The 19,298-nt window shown below is 50.9% G+C and overlaps 2 protein-coding genes across 2 annotated transcripts; one reads left to right on the forward strand and one right to left on the reverse strand.

The window, feature by feature from the left end:
• The first annotated feature begins 1,184 nt into the window (after positions 1 to 1,184).
• Positions 1,185 to 16,064, forward strand: LOC133361362 (follistatin-like). The gene is made up of 3 exons (XM_061580287.1): positions 1,185 to 1,417; positions 15,447 to 15,649; positions 16,053 to 16,064. The coding sequence occupies exons 1-3, from the start codon at positions 1,327 to 1,329 to the stop codon at positions 16,062 to 16,064; spliced, it is 306 nt and encodes a 101-aa protein (XP_061436271.1). The 5' UTR covers positions 1,185 to 1,326.
• LOC133361363 (uncharacterized) lies at positions 16,061 to 18,022 on the reverse strand. Its single transcript, XM_061580288.1, has 3 exons — positions 17,823 to 18,022; positions 17,175 to 17,645; positions 16,061 to 16,102 (listed from the first exon to the last, which is right to left on the reverse strand). Exons 1-3 carry the CDS (start codon positions 18,006 to 18,008, stop codon positions 16,061 to 16,063), a joined length of 699 nt encoding a protein of 232 aa, XP_061436272.1. The 5' UTR covers positions 18,009 to 18,022.
• Between the last annotated feature and the right edge of the window lie 1,276 nt (positions 18,023 to 19,298).

The raw sequence follows: 19,298 nt of genomic DNA on the forward strand, positions 1-19,298 counted from the left end.
CCAAGAATGCACCTCTCCGAGTCCCTTGGCGTATTTTGCCCATCCTCACGTGGGCGCTCAACGCCTCACGCAAATTTATCACGGGCTCAGTCAGCCCAGACACCGTCAAATCTCGATTCACTGTGCACCCACACGTCTGGAGAAGTCCCTGTGTTAAAACATCCGTCATTACCATTGCCTTACGGAAGCCAAACATTTGGAATGCGTCAGATATCGTAAAACAATCGGAAGCTAAGCAGAATTGGAGCCTGGACTATGCTTGGATGCAGTATAACAACGACAATAACAACCGATGTTTACCACGAAGTGGTAGTGACGTCACTACGGCGCTCGTGTCAGGCTAGGTGCAATATAAGCAGGCAGAATTAGCAGCAATAACACCACCCTCACTGACAGCAGCATGACCACCAACGCCAACAGCTGTGCCATAAGCACTATCAGCACCAGCAGTAGGAACAGTAGCAACAGCACCATCACTACCAGAGCAGCATAACTACTAACACCACAGCCACCACCACCAAAAGCAGCAGAGCAATAACCATCAGCAGCATCAACATCATCATCAGCACCATCAACATCATCAGCATCATCCTCAGCAGCAGCAGAAGCAGCAGCATCATCATCAGCATCATCAGCATCAACATAATCAGCATCATCATCAGAACCATCAACAGCATCAACATTATCAGCAGCACCATCATCATCAGCAGCAGCATCATCCGCAGCATCAACATCATCAACATCATTATCAGCCACATCATCAGCATCATCAGCAGCAGCAGTATCAACATCATTATCATCAGCAGCAGCAGAATCGTCAGCAGCATCGTCAGCAGCAGCATCAGCAGCATCATCAACAGCAGCAGCATCAGCTCCATCATCAGCAGCAGCATGCCCCCTTCCCTCGGCCCCCCCCCCTTCCCTCGGCCCCCCGTGCCGCTGCTCCGACTCGGGTTCTACTCCCCGCCCCTCAGCGCTCCCCTCCTCCCTCCTTGCCTCTCTCCCTTGCCTCTTTCATGCCTCCCCTGCCTCTCTGACTTGCGTCTTCCCCCCACCCGCGCCTTTGCCTCTCTCCCTTGCCTCTACCCCTTGCATCTCCCCCCTTTCCTCTACCCGTGCCTCTCCCCCGCTATATAAAGGGATGGACTCCTCTCCACTCAGCGCTCCTGCTTGGGCTCAGCGTGTCTCAGAGCTTCTCTCGGTGTCCACCTCGCTGCCGTGTTTGTGTTTCCCTCTTGGAGTTGTTAATTTTTTTCCAACAATTTCCACTGCCTGGTCGGGCCCCACAATCACCACCACCACAACAACCACCGCCACCAACCACCAATGGCTCCGGGAGCTGTAGAATCGTTGAGAGGGTGGCTGGTATTAGGGACGATCGTCTTGCTCCATGTGTTGTCCCACAACTCCTCACAAGGTAAGATGGGCGCCGCGGTGGCGAGATGTTAACTGCCTCGCTTGGTATACAGGAGGTCGTGGGTTCGATCCCGACCTGACGCCTCTGTGTTTGGAGTTTGCGCGTCTCTCTCCCCATGGTCACGTGGATTTTTCTCTGGGTTTTCCCCTCCACATTTAGAATAAAGATGCGTTTCGAGTATTTGGCTGATCTAGATTTTCACATGATAAGCCACTTCTGAAAAAGAGCTATAGTGCTCAGTGAGCCTTACCTGGTAAAATATTTTTTTTAAGTTCATGAAAGTTAACAGCGACAAAGCGGAGGAAATTCATATGAGTCGAAGAATGCATCCCACCCCCTATGTGCACCACATTGCAATTAATACGTACACGTGTGCGTGTGTGCTAAGTAGTGGTGGTAGTAGTTGTTGCTAATCCGATTACGACGGATTAAAAGCCATGAGAGTATATGTGAGTGCGACAGCACTTGTGCACACACGGTTATTGCGATGGATTGGCATTGAATGTACAGCATGCAGTTTGCTTGCAGGCGTTAAAAAAAGCCTTCGAGGAGTAAATCTGGCTGTAGAACTCTGAAATAAAAAAGAAGTGTCTGGGTAAAATAATGTAATTCTTTTTCTCTCATGCTCCGTAGCCACCTTAGTGGACCGCTGTGATGAGTGGATAGCTGTGTATGACTTGCTGTGGAAATTCAGCACATATTTCCTCTTGACTTCCTAAAATAACAATGAGCCTAACATTTAATTGGGTAATGCTTTTCATAATTCACCCAAGACATGGTTAACATTGACAGCGGTGGAAAATTACATGCTTGTAAAGTTAACTATATTTTACGAATACTTTTAAACATTTGCGTTGCTACATTTTCAGTTATGTTCTCCACATTATTTGTTTACATCCGAAGTTGGATGGGTTCTCGCCTGATTGTAAACTTTCTCTATGTATCTGTGTCATTTATAGCTGGTGGCTTAAATTATTATAATTATGTTTTATTCAATCGCTTTTGCCGTCTTACTCCGTTCCTCGTTCAATCAATGGTGCAGTGGATAGAACATGCCTAATCTTGAGCACACCAATTTCTATTCGCGATGTTGTTTTATAATATAAACTCTTGTTGCCTTTTGATTATTCGCTCAATCAACCCCATCATCTATTTTGGGTAAGATAAAATGATGACCACCTTGTAGGCAGTCAGCAGTGGTTTATCACATTCATAGACCTGTCATCATAATGTGAAATTTCCACTCCTGGTTCAAGAAACAAGCAACGTCCTAAATTAATTGAACCACCGAAACGATAACTTTTATGAACTGTATAAGTCTAGGGATAAACAGTTGTAGTCCGACGGACAGACACTTGCCCACAATGGGAATGTGGAATTTCCACTACGAGCTCAGGGCGCCAGGGGAGAGCGGCACACGCTGCCTTAGATCACACATTAGCTGTGGGTGAGAGCTGTTTTCCATGCTATGTTTTATGGAGACTATAAGTTAGCTGTGTATGCGAGGGCTGTTTACACGCTGTGTGTGATAGAGGCTGTAAGCGGGCTATGTGAGGACTATGTGAGCACTGTGTGTGTGATGGGGGCTATGAGAGCTCACTCAGCCCACCTCCTTCCCCTACCCCTCCCTCTCCCCCCCCTTGCTCCTCCCCCCTTTCTTACCTATGTAATGCGAGCGTAAATGGGGTTGTTGCTGGGCTCTGGTCCAATCACACGACCCGGGGTATTGGGGGGCGGAGCCTGGTCTGCGGGGCGTGTGGGAGGGTCCACCGTTCACCTCAGCTCCAATGGGAGGCGAGGTGAATGGGGGCGGAGCCAGCGGGGTAGTATGGGAAGGCCGGATATGACGATCCGGAAGGGGAGGAGTCAGGGTCATGTGGGGGGAATGTATATAAGTGGGAGCCCGGAAGAGATCGGGGCAGTCGGGGAAGTTAAGAGGCTGAGCCACGTTGGGTGGTGAGGAAAGATCCGCGCCATGGGCCACGTGGCCGAAGGACCTCAGCACGCCGTTGGCCAGCGGTGTGCGGAGTGCGGGAATAGAGGAGCTAACGGAGGAGCGTGCGGGGCACGCGAGAGAGAGCATGCATAGCACGCGAGAGAGAGAGCATGCGTAGCACGCGAGAGAGAGCGTGTGTGGCACGCGGGAGAGAGCGTGCGCGGGGCGCGCGCGAGACGACACTGGTCCAAGAGGAGGCCAGTGGGGGTGCGGAGAAGAACCTGAATAAAAGACAAACGGAGACCAGCATCGCCTGACGGAGTCAGGCGATGCTGGTGTCAGAAGTGGAACGAGATGTCAAAACATCTCAAGAAAAAGAATATACCTGCACCATCTTCAGAAGACGAAGAGGACCTTCCTCCGGCGGTGGCGGTCCCGACCATGGAAGGCGTGGGGGCGAAGTAGCGGCGAGCGACACGACCGGAGTACAAGATGTCATCGGGGCGGCCGGGCCGTCTGCGTCGACAGGTGCCGAGGACGGCTGGCGACACGTGGCAGTCCAGCTTGATTCGCTGCGGGCCGTTCTGCTGGATTTAGTCACCCTGGTCGTGCCAGCGACGATGCCAGATCGGCCACGCGGCGGGCCTTCAAGCGGGGAGCCTTCGGGTGGGGCCGAGCCGTCCACCATTGGGGCCTCTGCGACGCTTCCCACCCTCTCCGACACACGGCAGGACGCCGCGATCTTGGGTGTGGTCGCGGACGAACGGCGGGAAGCCGCCATCTTGTCGCCGCCGCAGCGGGAAGCCGCCATCTTGTCGCTGCCACGGCAGGAAGATGCCATCTTGTCGCCGCTGCAGGGGACGCCTGCATCGGAAGACAGCAGCTCGGGGACTCGCAGCCATCGCCTGACGACGATTAAAGAATTCTCAATTGGAGGAGATTGGAGCGCATTTGCGTGGCGTTTTGAGTCGGCCGTCCGATCCGCCAAGTGGACAGATGCGGAGGCCTTGGAAGTTCTGCCGATGCTCCTAGACGACAAGTCTTTGAAATTCTTCCGCTCCATCAAGGCCGCGAAGAAGGCGACGCTGAAAGGGGAGTTCGACGAAATGGCGGAAGCGAACGAGCCTCCGGACGACGCACACCGCAGATTCGTCCAGAGGCAATGGGCACCCGAGGAATCGCCTGTGGCTTTTCGGGGCGCTGTGCTTGAGCTGGCCATGGCTGCGTATCCAGAGACGGAGCCCGACTTGTTGGAGCCCTTGATACTGGGTAAGATGTTGGAGCTGTCCAAGGACTTGGGCATTCCGATGCCGATATGCGGCCATGAGCTGCAGACCTCACGGTTGGCAGCCAAGTGCCTCGACGCGCAGTTCAACTTGTGCCGTTGGGCACAGGTGACCGCCTGGACGGGGAGCCCGACCATGGAGGGAGGCGCCGCTGGGTGGACTCCGTCAAAGGCCGTCTTCGTGCCGGACGAGAGGGGGCCTGGCGATCTCTCTGCAGCGGCGGCCCAGTGGGTTCCTCGAGGGGGAGCGGAGTCGCGCTCCAGCCCACCGCTTAGGGATCGTCGAGACGGGGGGGGGGGGGGGGTGGTGAGCCGGGCGGTGGACCGACTCGTCGTGTTACCGCTGCGGGCGTCTTGGACACTTCGAGCGGGACTGTCGGAGTCGCCCTCGCCCGTCTCTTCAGCTGGAGTCCCCGGCCAAGGACGCGACATCAACGCCGGAGAGTCAACCATGTCAGGCAAGTCAGTACGCATCAGACACCCGGCAAGGCCTGTCATCTCATGCATCACCGTCGGTATGCGTTCCGGGGGCCTGTTCTAACGGGGGGAATCTAAGGGATCCGCGTCGCTCGCTGACACAGTGGCGGAAATTGGCGCGGAGGGTGGTCGCAGCCACTACTGGGTTGTCGACTGTGCCGGGTTCGATACAAGGGGTCGACGTGCGGATTTTGGTAGATTCGGGCACGTCCGCAACTATCATCTCGGACGTGATATTCCATCTCCTGTCCATTCCACCGTCGCGGGTACGACCGGTTTACGATTCATGTGTTGCGGCGAACGGAGGGAGTATGGGCATCGTTGGTCAGGTGGAGGCGCGTATTTCGGTTGGGGGTGTGTCGGCTTCGGGGACGGTGTTAATCTCCAGGTCCCTCGCTGTGCCGTGTTTGTTGGGGCAAAGATGCCCATTCAGATAAGGGTTGATCAGAATTGTATTGAGTTACTGGCGGGCCAGAAGATTTTCTTTTTGCCGTCGCCGTGGGGACAGTCCGCTCCGGACCGTCAGGTGCAGGCGCTATCCGATGTTTCGGTCGACATTCCACCTGGCTCGCATATGCTTATCCCCCTGCGTTATCGGAAGCCCGTGCCTGGGGTCGAGGGGGCGGCGGGGGTGTTGTTGTCACCGTCCAACGCGGTTACGGATGGCCTGGCACTGGTCGCGGCACGAATGATTGTTCGGCCGGGTCAGCCTCCGTTTTTACAAGTATTGAATGGAGGCGCGGACAATGTCGTCGTGCCGGCCGGAACGGTTTTGGCACATGCTACGACCGCCTTCACGGCCCATGACGATCCGGCCCACCGGGGCCTCGTAGGGGGCGTTTAGGCCTCGACGGTGCAGGACGATCGATGGATCACCGGGTTGTGCCAAGAAAATGCGTCCTTGACTACGGAGCAGCGGGTCCGCGCTTCGCGCGCTGTTGGAGAAATATCCTGATGCCTTTAGTAAAGACGATTTCGATCTGGGACGCACCAGGTTGCTCTCCCACCATATTGATACCGGGGATGCTGCTCCCATTCAGATGAATCCACATCGGTTGAGCCCGGCGGAGAGGGATCATGTACACGGCGCGGTGGATGATATGCTAGCCGCTGACATTATCTTTCCATCCAACAGCCCATGGGGCGCTCCGGTGGTCCTGATAAAGAAAAAGGATGGTAATTTACGGTTTTGTGTCGATTTTCGGAAGTTAAACAAGGTGTCGGTTGCGGACGCTTACCCCCTGCCGCGTATGGATGATTCCCTCAATGCCTTGTCTGGGGAGAATTTTTTTTCCACTCTTGACCTCTCTTCGGGGTTCTGGCAGCTCCCCCTGGACGAGTCCTCGAGGGAAAAGATGCCACCCCTGCTAGGTTCCAGAGGTTGATGAAACTCGTGTTGACCGGTCTGCAGTGGGACATGTGCTTGATATATTTGGATGATGTTATTGTGTTTAGCCGTACGTTTGAGGAGCATCTTCAGAGATTGGATGCTGTTTTTGCTAGGGTGCGTTCCGCCAATTTGAAATTTAAGCCCAAGAAGTGTCACCTTTTGCAATGATCCGTGTGCTATTTGGGCCACATAGTCAGCTCTGACAGTGTGGCCACGGACCCGGAGTAAACGGCGTTTGTCCGGGACTGGACGATTCCGGCTACGGTGGGTGACGTGCATCGTTTTGTCGGGTTCGCTTCCTATTATCGCAGGTTCGTTCCAAAATTTGCCACGATCGCTAGGCCATTGCACCTCCTTACGGCAAAGAACCGGAGGTTCAGCTGGGGGCCGGCGGAGGAGGCGGCGTTTCATGGCCTACGCGATCGCTTGGCGTCAGCGCCGACGCAGGACTACCCTGATTTCAATCTGCTTTTTATTCTGGATACCGACGCTAGTGACACGGGGATTGGGGCCGTCCTATCGCAGTTTAAGGGTGGCGTCGAGCGTGTGGTGGCTTACGGGAGCTGCGTTTTATCTCCGGCGGAGACCCGCTACTGCGTTACCCGCCGGGAACTGTTGGCTATAGTGCATTTTGTCCGTCAATACCGACCGTATTTGTATGGTCGCAAATTTATTGTGCGCACTGACCACGCGGCTCTACAATATTCCCTGAAAGTTGACCAACCGTCTGGCCAATTGGTGCGATGGTTGGAAACTTTGCAGGAATTTTAGTTTGAGATTCAATATTGTAAGAGGTCGCATCACGCAAATGCGGACGCGCTCTCCCGATTGCCGCAGGGATCCCCCTGCGCCTGTGCCTCTGGCACGAATAGGTGCACGCGGGTTCCACATCTCCCGCATCCTGTCGTGTCTGCTGTGGAGATGCCCGGGGCTTCCACGTGTCCGGAACCGGCCGACGGGGTTTTGAATTTGCCGCGTTCCGTGTGGATTCGAGAGCAATTGCTCGATGATTCGCTGGGGGCCTTACGGAGTTGGGCTGCAAAGGAGAGGGGATATCCGTCGTCCGATGGGACGCGGGGAGCGGCTCTCTGTGACGGCTTGTTGATGTGGAGGGAAGGCTTGCACGATCGCTCGCGTCTTGTTGTGCCGTCGTCGTTGCGATATGAGTTGATTCGGATTCTGCACGCTGAGAAGTTGTTACATCTCAGGGTGCAGAAAACCTTGTTGACATTACAGCGGGATTATTTTTGGCATGGCATGACGACTGATGTCGTCGGGCATATTCGGGCGTGCTCCGACTGTGCCCGGCAGAAGCCGCCTAAGCAACCGTATGTTCCCCCAGTGCAGTCGATACAAGTGTCACGGGTTAACGAGTTGGTGGCGTTGGATATTCTGGGGCCCTTTCCCCCGTCCGCTCGGGGGAACAAATTTTTGTTGGTCAGGGTTGAATATATTTCCCGCTGGCCGATGGCCTGGCCCTTGCCCGACCAGTCGGCGGCATCTATCACGGAGGCATTTCTGTTTGGATATGTGATGGACAAGGGGGCGCCGGAAAGGTTGCTTACAGACCAAGGGCGAAGTTTTTCTTCCAACCTATTGTGGGATGTGTGCGACGCACTGAGGACTAAGAAGGTTCGGACGTTTCCCCACCATCCACAAACTGATGGGATGGTTGAATGGTTGAACCAGACCCTGTCGGCCAGCTCTGTCATACGGTTAGCGAGAAGCAGGCCGATTGGGATTTGCATATCCCTGGGGTGCTCTCCACTTACCGGATGGCGCCGCATGCGTCAACAGGGTACTCACCCTTCTTTTTGATGTACGGCCGTGAGAATGTGCCGCCAGCGGAAGTGCAACTTGGCACGCGGGCGAGGGGTCCTGTTAAGCCCCTCCCCGAGTATATTCGTGACGCCGCTCGATGCGTGGCGGAGGTGCGGGAGGCGGCCCGATTGGCTACGGCCAGGACCCAGGCCCGGAACGAACGTTGCGCCCGGCGCTCTCATTGTGGGTCCCCCTGGCGAGTGGGGGACATGGCCTGGCTCCACTGCCCACAGGTACCGGTGGGGACCTCCCCTAAGTTGCACAAATCCTGGCAGGGGCCGGTTGTGCTTATTGAGGTCCCTAGCCCGCAGTCCACGCGCGTTCGGGTCGGATCGCGGCGTTGGTACGTTCACACGTCCCGATTGAAACCCTACGTGGCCCCGCGAGTGGATGCGTCATCTCCTAACGTTGCCTTGCCGGTGTCTGTCACGTCCAATGCGCCACTGACTTTGCCTGTTCAACCTGCAAGCGCGCCTGTCATGCCTCCTGTAGACGGGCCCGCTCTGATCCTGCCAGACAAAGGGATTCCTGCACCGGGTGGGCCTACCATGGCAACAGGGACATTTGGCCCTGCTGCCCCTCCAACCCCGCCGCGGTTGCAGTTGCAGGGGGCCCTGACTATGGACCTCTCTTGGGAATGGGGTGCTGGGACGGACAGGCCTCCACCAGCGGCGGATGGTTCCGCTCCTAAAACCCTGTCGGGACTGTGACCTTTGAGGGCGCCGCCTCTCGTGAAGGACGGGCCGGCGACCCGCACTCGTTCCAAATCCCTTCCTTTTCGTTAATTGTGTTGTTGTTATACTCTCCGTTGTGTCTGGTGATTCCTGATTGTGATGCTGTCGCTCGCATTATTTTGTCCTATTGCAGCCGGGATGGCTGGCTTTTCATCAGGGGGGGGGGGGGGGGGTTCATGTAATGCGAGCGTAAATGGGGTTGTTGCTGGGCTCTGGTCCAATCACATGGCCCGGGGTATTGGGGGGCGGAGCCTGGTCTGCGGGGCGTGTGGAAGGGGCCACCGTTCACCTCGGCTCCAATGGGAGGCGAGGTGAATGGGGGCGGAGCCAGCGGGGTAGTATGGGTAGGCCGGATCTGAGATCCGGAAGGGGAGGAGTCAGGGTCACATGGGGGGAATGTATATAAGTGGGAGCCCAGAAGAGATCGGGGCAGTCGGGGAAGTTAAGAGGCTGAGCCACGTTGGGTGGTGAGGAAAGATCCGCGCCATCGGCCACGTGGCCGAAGGACCTCAGCACGCCGTCGGCCAGCGGTGTGCGGAGTGCGGGAATAGAGGAGCTAACGGAGGAGCGTGCGGGGCACGCGAGAGAGAAAGTGCGTAGCACGCGAGAGAGAGAGCGTGCGTGTCACGCGAAAGGGAGCGTGCGCGGGGTGCGCGCGAGACGACACTGGTCCGAGAGGAGGCCAGTGGGGGTGCGGAGAAGAAACTGAATAAAAGACAAACGGAGACCAGCATCGCCTGACGGAGTCTTTTATTACACCTATATAACCTCTTGCTACGGCAGCTCTCTCGCCCACTTCAGCATTTGTTCTTGCTGTGGTGTTCCCACCTGATGAGGATTGCTTGTGTTGCGATCGAAACGTCGTGATTTGTTTTATTTTATTCTACCTACGTGACTTTACCGAAAGAACCAAAGAGTATAATTATTTTTTCACAAAGCCGCGTGGACCACCAGCTGAGTGCTGGATTCATCATTGCGCCCCCTCGCCCACACCATGGGGAAAACTGCATGAGTAGACGACCCTGCAGTGGGGAGGAGCATTAACACAATAGCACTTGATAAAAAAGGTGTCAGTTTTGTTGCCAGATAAAAGGGTAAAAAAACAATTATCATATTTTTTACTGGCAAATGAGGTTCCAATGGTACAATAGCACTTAACACGTGCACTCAACACATTCTTCAATCACACTGCCAACAGTTGTGTTGTCCTTCCCCCGCACCTCCGATTAATAGAGTTGGCTATGTACAGTTCACCATACATACGTATAATTGGCGACGTTTCGGGCAATGGCCCTAACCTTCTTCATAGCACATTCAGGCAACAATGTTATCGGCGAATGTTATTGTTGTTATTGGTGCTTGTGCACCACTGCCAACGCGTCAGCAGCACCGCCAACATAATTTGTACAATCTCATATTCAGTACAGGATGGTCCAGATGTCTTGCGACTCCTAATTCATTGATCCCTAATATTTTTATTTTATACTAGCGGGAAGTACCCGGCGTTGCCCGGGTCTTAAAAATATTTCAAAACTACTCTTAAAAATCTAACAGCAGTGCGTACTGACTGTGGGGGTACCTGCTATGATTCAAATAGTGCATACTGTGGTGGTACCTGCTATGATTACAGCAGTGCATACTGACTGTGGTGGTACCTGCTATGATTAGAGCAGTGCATACCGACTGTTGGTACCTGCTATCACTACAGTAGTACATGCTGACTCTATTGCAGTATTTATCGACTCTATAGCACAAAGTACTCACCTGACAGTGGCGTGGTGAGGCCTAGTCCCGTGCAGAGCCTCCGGCCTCGCCTAGATTGTCCAGCCGACCGAGGTGGCACCATAGCAGGCTGGGGCTGGGCTGCTACCCCTGACACCCCCCCCCCCCCAGGCACGATGTCCCCGGCCGTTCTGCAGTAATATCTACGGCCTATAGTGGTAGCATCTACCGACTGTATAGTAGTAATAACTGCACGCATCGGGGTGGGGTGGACATGAGAGCATTTAGTGAAATTTTTATAGGATTTTTAACGCGAAAGAAAATGTCCCCCTCACTCCCACTGAAGGCGTGCGACTTGGCATGGGCTGCCCCCCACCAAAGGCGCGTGAGTTGGTATGGTCGTGCAAGCGTCATAAATAAAAGGGAATCGCACAAAAATAGCACTAAATCGCTAATTAATCTAATTTAAAGTTGACGGATGTAAAAAGGAATAGCGCTTGCTCACCGCGGGGCTTACGGCGTGGTACCTCGCTATTTTTTTTCACGTAAACTCCACCGTTGGATAGCCAAGCGCGCAACCACACACAAACCCCGCCACAAACAAACCCCACCACAAACCCACACACAACCCCGCCACAAACCCACACACAACTTTTTACTTTTATATATATAGATTGCTTACATTACATACCCATTGGTGTACAAATATTAAAATTTAGAGAATTAAATGTGGGTCACAAGACATGTGGACCACCCTGGACTTAGCGCCCCCCAGTGTCGTAGCGAGGGTTGGGGCCCAGTGGGGGGCGAGACGGGGTGGAGTGGCCACCACAGGTGCTCCGTCATTATCGGTGTCCGAAGTATTTTGACTGGAGGCGGGAAGGAGGAAGGGGGGATGGCACCCTAGGTACCAATGTGTCTGGTTCCTCTCCAAGAGGTAATGAAATCGTGACCCACGCAGAAAGGTAACGTTTAATTTTGTTTTGTATTAATGACATTAAATACAACAAAATACATTCTGGATTTAGGATTCATATAGTGTCTAAAATCAATCGCACTGCACAGGAATGGTAGGGCAGGCATCATTATAGTCGTGGAGGGCAGCAGATGTTAGGCTTTGTTTTTGTTTTTGAATGTAATCATCATCTACATCGAATGGTATTCAATTAATGCACCAATGGGTTTTCTGATGCAACGTGAATCCCGGTTGGGTTTTATTTACAAAGCAAGGAATAACAAAAGCAATGGGCTGGGTTTGACTTTGTTGACCCACATCAACGGTGATTGGCCTTTTCCACCGACGCCATTACTGCCTATTTATTTATAGCATTGTGTTCCAGCCGAGAGAGGCAGTCTATTCAGTGATGGACTACTCAGTGTTCCCAAGGGGGTTCTTATTTCAAATACGCACGCGCATGGCACCGTTCGGAATAGAACTTGCATTGGTTTTTTTTCCTGGAAGTTGGGAATTCTATCTCGAGTCATAATGAAAACGCACACACTCGCGCGCACACACAGTACCCGCCGTCATCTCGCCGGCGCTATTTTTAACGGGGGTGACCCCCGCAGAGACGCTCGCATTTGATGAGCGACTGGCACATCTCAGGCTCCGATCCAGATGAACGGTGCCCAAAATAATTAGTTGGGGCAAGCGACCTTGTTTGGCACCAATGGCCAACAGCCGCCCATACCAACAAGCCTATGCCCCTCGTCCTGCCCTGGTCAAATCACCTAGCATGCCCTTGTGGCTAGCAGACCTGGACATTGGCATTCATCACCCCATATACGCAAGGATAGAATAGAACGTGGCACGTCCCCTATCTTATCAGGTTCTCGGAAGCTTAAGCAGAGTTGAACCTGGATGATGCTTTGATTGGCGACCACTGCACAACAGGTTAATGTGGAGCGGCAGGACTTCGTGGTCGCGGAAGAAGGCAGTACAGCAATATACACGTTGTAATTATTTCTATACATCTACGTTACATGCTACTTGCCTTCATGGACTCCCTCTACCTAGCGTGGTTAATTAAATGTTTTCAAATCATTCCCATGATCCGTACAGGCCTCCGGAAGCCCTCATCCTGCAGTGTGTTGACAAACAGAGCTGTCTCTCTGCTAGTCTCTAGGGGGACGGTGACAAGTTGGGAAGAAGTGGTGGAAATTTCATATTGCTATGGCACAAAGTGGTACCTGGCCATTTTTATTCACATATACCCCACCGTTGGAGAGCCAAGTGCGCGATCACACACAAACCCACACACAAACCCCGCCACAAACCCACACATACATTTTAACTTTTATATATATAGATAAGGCTACCACCACGCTGAGTACAACTGCTGAATTTCTTATATTCACTCGCTGACAGTCCATTGTCAATCAACTGCTTGATTAAGGCCTCCCCACGTCTAAGTTCTAGGGGTTGGTAGTGAGCGACCTAGTATGAGCTCAGATATCCCTTGCCACTAATGTTAGCCATGGCTGGGAATCAAACTCAGGTCGCCCGGTTCATAGTGCAGTGCGCTCACAGCTGCGCCACCGCCCACCCCAAATTATAGAATTAGTGCTAAGAAATTAAAGCGAAATAATGTATATTTTGTATAAGTGAGCCAGTGGAATAAATTCCACATTACTATGGTCGAGAGCTAATACATCCAGAGCATAAGCGGCACTGAGATTAAAGTGATAAACGTCAGCGTCTGGTTTCGATAGGCAAGTATTTTTGGAATTACCACAGTCTCTGGATTATAAGATGCAATCTTTCCCCTTATAATTTAAAGGAACATTTGGGGTGCATTTTATCGTCTAGTCGGTGTGCGTGTGAGACCAGATGCATATCATAACTTTTATTGACACGGCGCAAAAGTTTTAGGGTTTGTCTTACTTTCCGGGGCGTCTTATAATCCAGAGAGAACGACAGTAATCCTGGAAATGGGTGTACAAAGTTTTATGGGCTGAATGCCTTGAGATGTAGAGCACTAATAAGTGAGTCTGTGATTCTAGCCGTGGTTATATAAAAATCCAGTCTGCATTTCAGAATCATATCCATTCACATGCAAATTAAATCATTACACGTTCCATGTCTCATTATTGGCAAAAGTGAAAAGCCTGTATCGGGGGGGGGGGGGGGGGGGGGGGTGGGGGGGGCTTTGAAGACTGCACAAAAAAATCTCTGGCACTGTATGAACCTGAATTTCTATGGCAAAATAGGCAAATCTGGGAACAAATAATAATTTACTCAGAGAGGCCTTATTGAATCTCAACTCTTCTTTAAGATTAAACAATTGTGTGATGCTGCTGCGTTGGCAGTTGATGCACAAGCATAATTAACAACAACAACAAACGCAACACATTTATCAATAACACTGCGGCCTAAAAAGTTAAAAATGTGTAAAAGGCGACATTTTGGAAAATGTGCCTTCTTCATGGCACATACATCGAGAGGTCAGAGTTGAAGAGTGCACTCCTTAAGACCATTCAACCTCATGAGATTTTCAGATACTGTATATATTTGTAATGTTTTTTGATGACCAGTTTTTTAATTGGCACGTGAATATTTACCTAATAATAGCTCTTGGGTAACAAACCCTCAGCATCTCCTTTTGTGTGATGGGAAATGCTTGTAATGGGACGTCTAGTTTTGGCGATCGACCCAGTAGCTTCACGAGATGCTATGTGGAGAAATAAAGTTCCTTCCCCAACAGATGTCATTAGGCAGATCACACAAAAGGGAATAAAACTCAAATATCCACACATACTGATTCACAAAACCGTTTGGTGTACCCTTTTAACTCCCGGCCACTGTGCAGTGACGACTGATTTGGGATATTCACAAATCTCTGAGAACCAACAACCGTTGCCTCCAAAGCGTTAGATTTTGAGAAGTTTGGCCGTTACTTTTTACACCAAAACATCCGAAATACATCGCAAACAGAGGGGGGTATTTTCGTGTCAAAATGAAAATTCCATAAATCTCACAAATACGCAAATCAGCATGGAGACGTTAATTATAGATATTCTTCTGAGACAGGAAGATGAACAATGGCTTAGATACAGTGACTATTAAACTAAGTCGATGGACACATGTCATGGCTAAAAGTGAGAATGCAGTGGACCACCGGTGGACATGAGTTGAATATCTTGGTGCATTTTGTGTGAACGTGGGGACCCACTGAGTGTGTGCGCGTGTGTGATGCCGTGTGTCATTGTCTTTGATGTTGTGGAGTGTGCTACGAATTCGGCGACCCGGGTTCGATTCCTGCTCATGGTCAACACCAGTGACGATTATCTGAACCGGTCCTGAGCCTCCTCTAGGTTGACTCGGCCTCAAATGAGTACCTGGTGCGGTGTGAACATCGCCACTGGGGATACAAAGGCGGCCCGGCTTGGTGCTGGCCACACACTCCCTCGTGTGCCGTGCCGGCCTTCATAGGTGCTCCTTGCTAACAGCACTTGCCCCAACAATCTGTTTAGGCTAAACGGGGAATATTTGTCTTTTATGTGTGTGACGCTGCGTGTGTGTGACGCGTGAGTGACGCCCCGTGTGTGTGTGACGACGCGTGTGTGTGGCGCGTGAGTGACGCTGCGTGTGTGTGACGACGCGTGTGTGTGGCGCTTGTATGGCGCGTGAGTGACGCTGCGTGTGTGTGTGTAACGTCGTGCAGCAGGTAACTGCTGGCTGCAGCAGACACGCGCCGGGCGGTGCAAGGAGCTGTTGCGTGCGGGCGTGTCGCGGGACGAGTGTTGCCGCGCTAGCGGGCCCGGCGCCGGCTTCACGGCGGGCGACCCCTCCTCGGCCACGCTCTTCCGCTGGCTCGCGCTCACCGGCGGGGCGCCCAACTGCACGCCCTGCAGAGGTGGGGCGAGGGTGGGGGGGCTGCAGCGACGGGCAGTGTCTGAATCACACGCGTGTTTCTCATGTGTAATTTCACCGTGTAGTCGGTAATTGGTTGTCTTCAATTACGTAGCAAAATTAATTTGAAATGTTGTACTGTGTCTGCATCACACTGAGGTTAGTAATTTGTAATTTACATGCAATTTGGTAGTGGAAGGTGGCAGCCTTGGTAGGAATGCGTCCAGGGATGTACCTCTCCCTGTGGCCGTGGCTTCTGAACACTCCGGCCTTCGAGCGACCTGGAAAATGTTAAGTGACGAATTAATGTGGGAATACCACTCCCTGCCCGCGCGGCCTCTGCCTCGTTAATGGAAGACGCGACCAAAATAAACAATTGCTCTTACCCAGTCGGTGCCCAATCAAACAGCCCTTGCAGCTGCATGCCTAGGCCGTGCAACCCAGGCTGCCTGACATGAGTTCGAAGCTCTGGTAAATAGACAAAGGTCATTAAAAGTTATGAGCGCGGTATTATGGGAATCTCGTGACGTTACTCAGTCCCTCCAGAAAACGCGGAGTTTTTTGGTGATTGTTGCGGGCAAAAATCGTTGATTATGCGGCACGTTTCTTAAAAATGCGATGGATATGCGGGATATTTATGCAATTTTATGCGATTAAATTGCGGGAACTTGCAAAAATTGCGGGAACTTGCAAAACTGCGGTTTGATGAAAAAGAGAAAAAAAGAGTGATTCCCCCAACACCCTATTCACTAGGCTATTACTTAATGTAAAGAGTCATTTCTTATTACTTCCTATGATAAGCAAGCATACTACATCACAGAAAGTGCTGGGAATATTTAAGTTCTCATCTTGTTTTATTTCAGACCTTAACAAACAGATGGCTCAAACTTCTGTAGCTTTACAAAATGAATATGCTACAACTTCTGTAAAAATGAATAAATAAATATTAAAAAATAAATGGTGTGCTTCCTGTTTTACAGAGGTAGCTATACAAAACAGACATCTTCTGTTTAAAATAAGTGTTTTCAGTGCACAGTAACGTAAGCAATACAGTAACAGTACAGTCTTACAGTAATGTAATTTACATACTACTAACAAAAAAGTGCAATCTTACAACTGTAAGTTGCATAAACTCCTGAATAAAACTAACTACGTAGCCTCTAACACTGGCCAATCATTCACCATCCTCATCCTCCATCCCCCTCTCCCTCATTGTCCCATCTCCTCCCCCTCCACCATCTCCTCCCTCTCAAATGCTCCACTGCGGACTCGTTGGTTATGGTAAAGGAAGACCAAGGCTTTGAGGTTTTGGTTGGTAGTTGATCTTCTTCGGTTAGACAACAATAGTTTGTAGATGCTGTTGCTGCGTTCAGCATCAGCTGAGTTTGAGACAGCATCTTGTACCGCTTGGCCAAGGAACTCAGCACAGGAAGTCTCTCCTGTAGGCCATCCCAAAACACATCCAAATCCACCACGCCGAATGGTGCAGCTCTGAGTGCTGCTGGACCAAGAGTCTTGAAGTAAGAATCAAATTCATCACCCTGCACTTCAGTGGAAACCTGGAATGGCCTTGTAGCTTGCTACAGGAGTCATCTAGGAATGCAATGTGGCGAGGGTCAAACACCCTAACCTCCTGGAGAAACTCAATGGCCGGCTGCCCATGTGACATGTACTTGGTGAGCTTTTCTTCAGCGTTTTCATATGCCTGACCAACTGTGCAGAGGATCTGTGTCTTTGTGGTGTAAGGTAAGTTAAACCCTTCAAAGTATTCGGCACACGCCTCATACTGCAGCTCTTTGTTGGCAGCAAAGACCACCTGCAGATCCTCCAGATAAGTGAAGATCTTTGTGGTCACAGGACGTCTGCTCTGGAAGATATCGAGAAGACTTAGGAAGCGTTTGCACTTGTCAGCCATGATGTTGATCTGGACATTCAGGGACTGAGCTAGGTCTTGGTCTTGAAGCATCTCGTGGAGTCTCTCCACAGACTGTGGAGCACTTCTGCTACACACCTATAAAAACACAAATATAAAGAAAGGAATTAGGTCAAACATACAATATGTTCAATGCAATTATTTTTTTACTTTGATCTTACTAAACTATTCATGTTTGTATGTGCAAAGGGGGTTAACTGATGAAGAAAATGAAGTTTTAATGGTATTGAGGAATTATGTGAAGGAAGTTTTTACCTCGATTTCCATCTCTATGAACTCCTTGTACAGTCCAAAGTGCTGTGCGTGGTACTGCACTGCAGAGAACCAGGAGTTCCAGCGTGTTGCACAGGGGTTTGGAGGCATGACCGCCTTTTTTCTAGGCAGCTTGTTTGACAAGAAGCAGAGGTATCTTCTCTTGCGTGATCCAGCATTGAAGAACATCTGGGAGAAACTTAGCATGAAGCTGTTCAACTGAACAAAAGGTTTGCGGAAGGCAATGAGATTCATTATGTGTGCCATGCATGTGATGTGTATCGAGTTGGGGAACAACGACTGCAGAGCTGCTGTGAATGCCTTCTTCATGTAGGCTGCATTATCAGTGTCGAACACAATCACATCCTCGTTGTTAATGCTGTATTCTTGAAGGCACCTTACGACAGACATGGATACAGTGGAATGATTGCATTGCTCAAGGAAAACAGTATCTGCAAGGTAGGCCAAGATCCTCCCAGAATGATCCTTCTCAAGTGGTGCAAGGAGGATATTCAGGACACATCTCCCCTCGACATCTGGAGTCTCATCAAATATCACAGCAAGAGGTTTTCTGGCAAGAAGTGTCTTCAGCTCCTCTTTTCCTTCTCATATACTGCTCCCAAGTACATATCTTGAAGCTGGTGAAACCCTGGAATGGCGCCGCCATTGATGACTTTCTCATTCAGAAATTTCCTCAGTGCAGGGTGGTCAGTCTTAGACAGTGGGATGTTGATGGCAGTGCAGGTGGCAACCCAGGTTTCACAAATCTACAAACAGAAAAATACTTTTGTATCATTGGGCTGTATTACACACACACACAAAGTCCAGTGTAACCTACAGAAAACTGCTGTATAAAACTGAATCATTTACAGTAAGCCTTTCACAGAACAGTAGTGTTTCTGCAAATAAAACATAATTCTTTCATGCCAAAATCAATCATCTTGCATGGGAAATTACACTACTGTTAGTCTATCTAACCCTAACGTTAACTTACATCCACACACAACATACTTGGAAATCTCATTCACACACACCTCTCTCTGTTTCAATTTAACTATCAGCCTTTTCATAATTTTACAAGCTTTAATCTAATAGGCTACTGACCTTGATTCTTTCAGCCCTAGCAACTGTTTTGGAAGTTGACGCCTCGGTGTAGGTGAGCTGCTTCATCTTGGCTGATTCCGCTGCTGCTTTAACCATCCTCGAATGTTTGTCGGTTGCAAAGTGACTGTCCAGCGTCGACTTCCGCCTGTGGTCCAACACGCAGTTGCACGGAGTGCAAAATAATTTGCCCCCACTGTCATGTAACACACTGGGAAACTGCTTTGCGCGGTCTTTTGCGCTTATGTTTGTTGGCAAATGAGAAAGATTTGCGGGCTTCATCATGGTTTCATTGGCATCGCGGGGTTTGCAGCTTTTCAATGATGTCGCGTAATGAGTGACGTCACTTCATAACGTTCCCATGGCAACAGGGGAATG

This window comes from Lethenteron reissneri, chromosome 72, assembly GCF_015708825.2.
Source record: "Lethenteron reissneri isolate LAM-NWPU_2019-01 chromosome 72, ASM1570882v1, whole genome shotgun sequence".
Classification (NCBI taxonomy): domain Eukaryota; kingdom Metazoa; phylum Chordata; class Hyperoartia; order Petromyzontiformes; family Petromyzontidae; genus Lethenteron; species Lethenteron reissneri.

Coding starts and splice junctions, on each gene's coding strand:
- LOC133361362 (XM_061580287.1), top strand. CDS start 1,327: ATGGCTCCGGGAGCTGTAGAATCGTTGAGAGGGTGGCTGGTATTAGGG. Junction 1,418..15,446: donor GTCCCACAACTCCTCACAAG/GTAAGATGGGCG, acceptor AACGTCGTGCAG/CAGGTAACTGCTGGCTGCAG.
- LOC133361363 (XM_061580288.1), bottom strand. CDS start 18,008: ATGTTCTTCAATGCTGGATCACGCAAGAGAAGATACCTCTGCTTCTTG. Junction 17,646..17,822: donor TCATAGAGATGGAAATCGAG/GTAAAAACTTCC, acceptor GTGTTTTTATAG/GTGTGTAGCAGAAGTGCTCC. Junction 16,103..17,174: donor GGTTTCCACTGAAGTGCAGG/GTGATGAATTTG, acceptor TCTATTTACCAG/AGCTTCGAACTCATGTCAGG.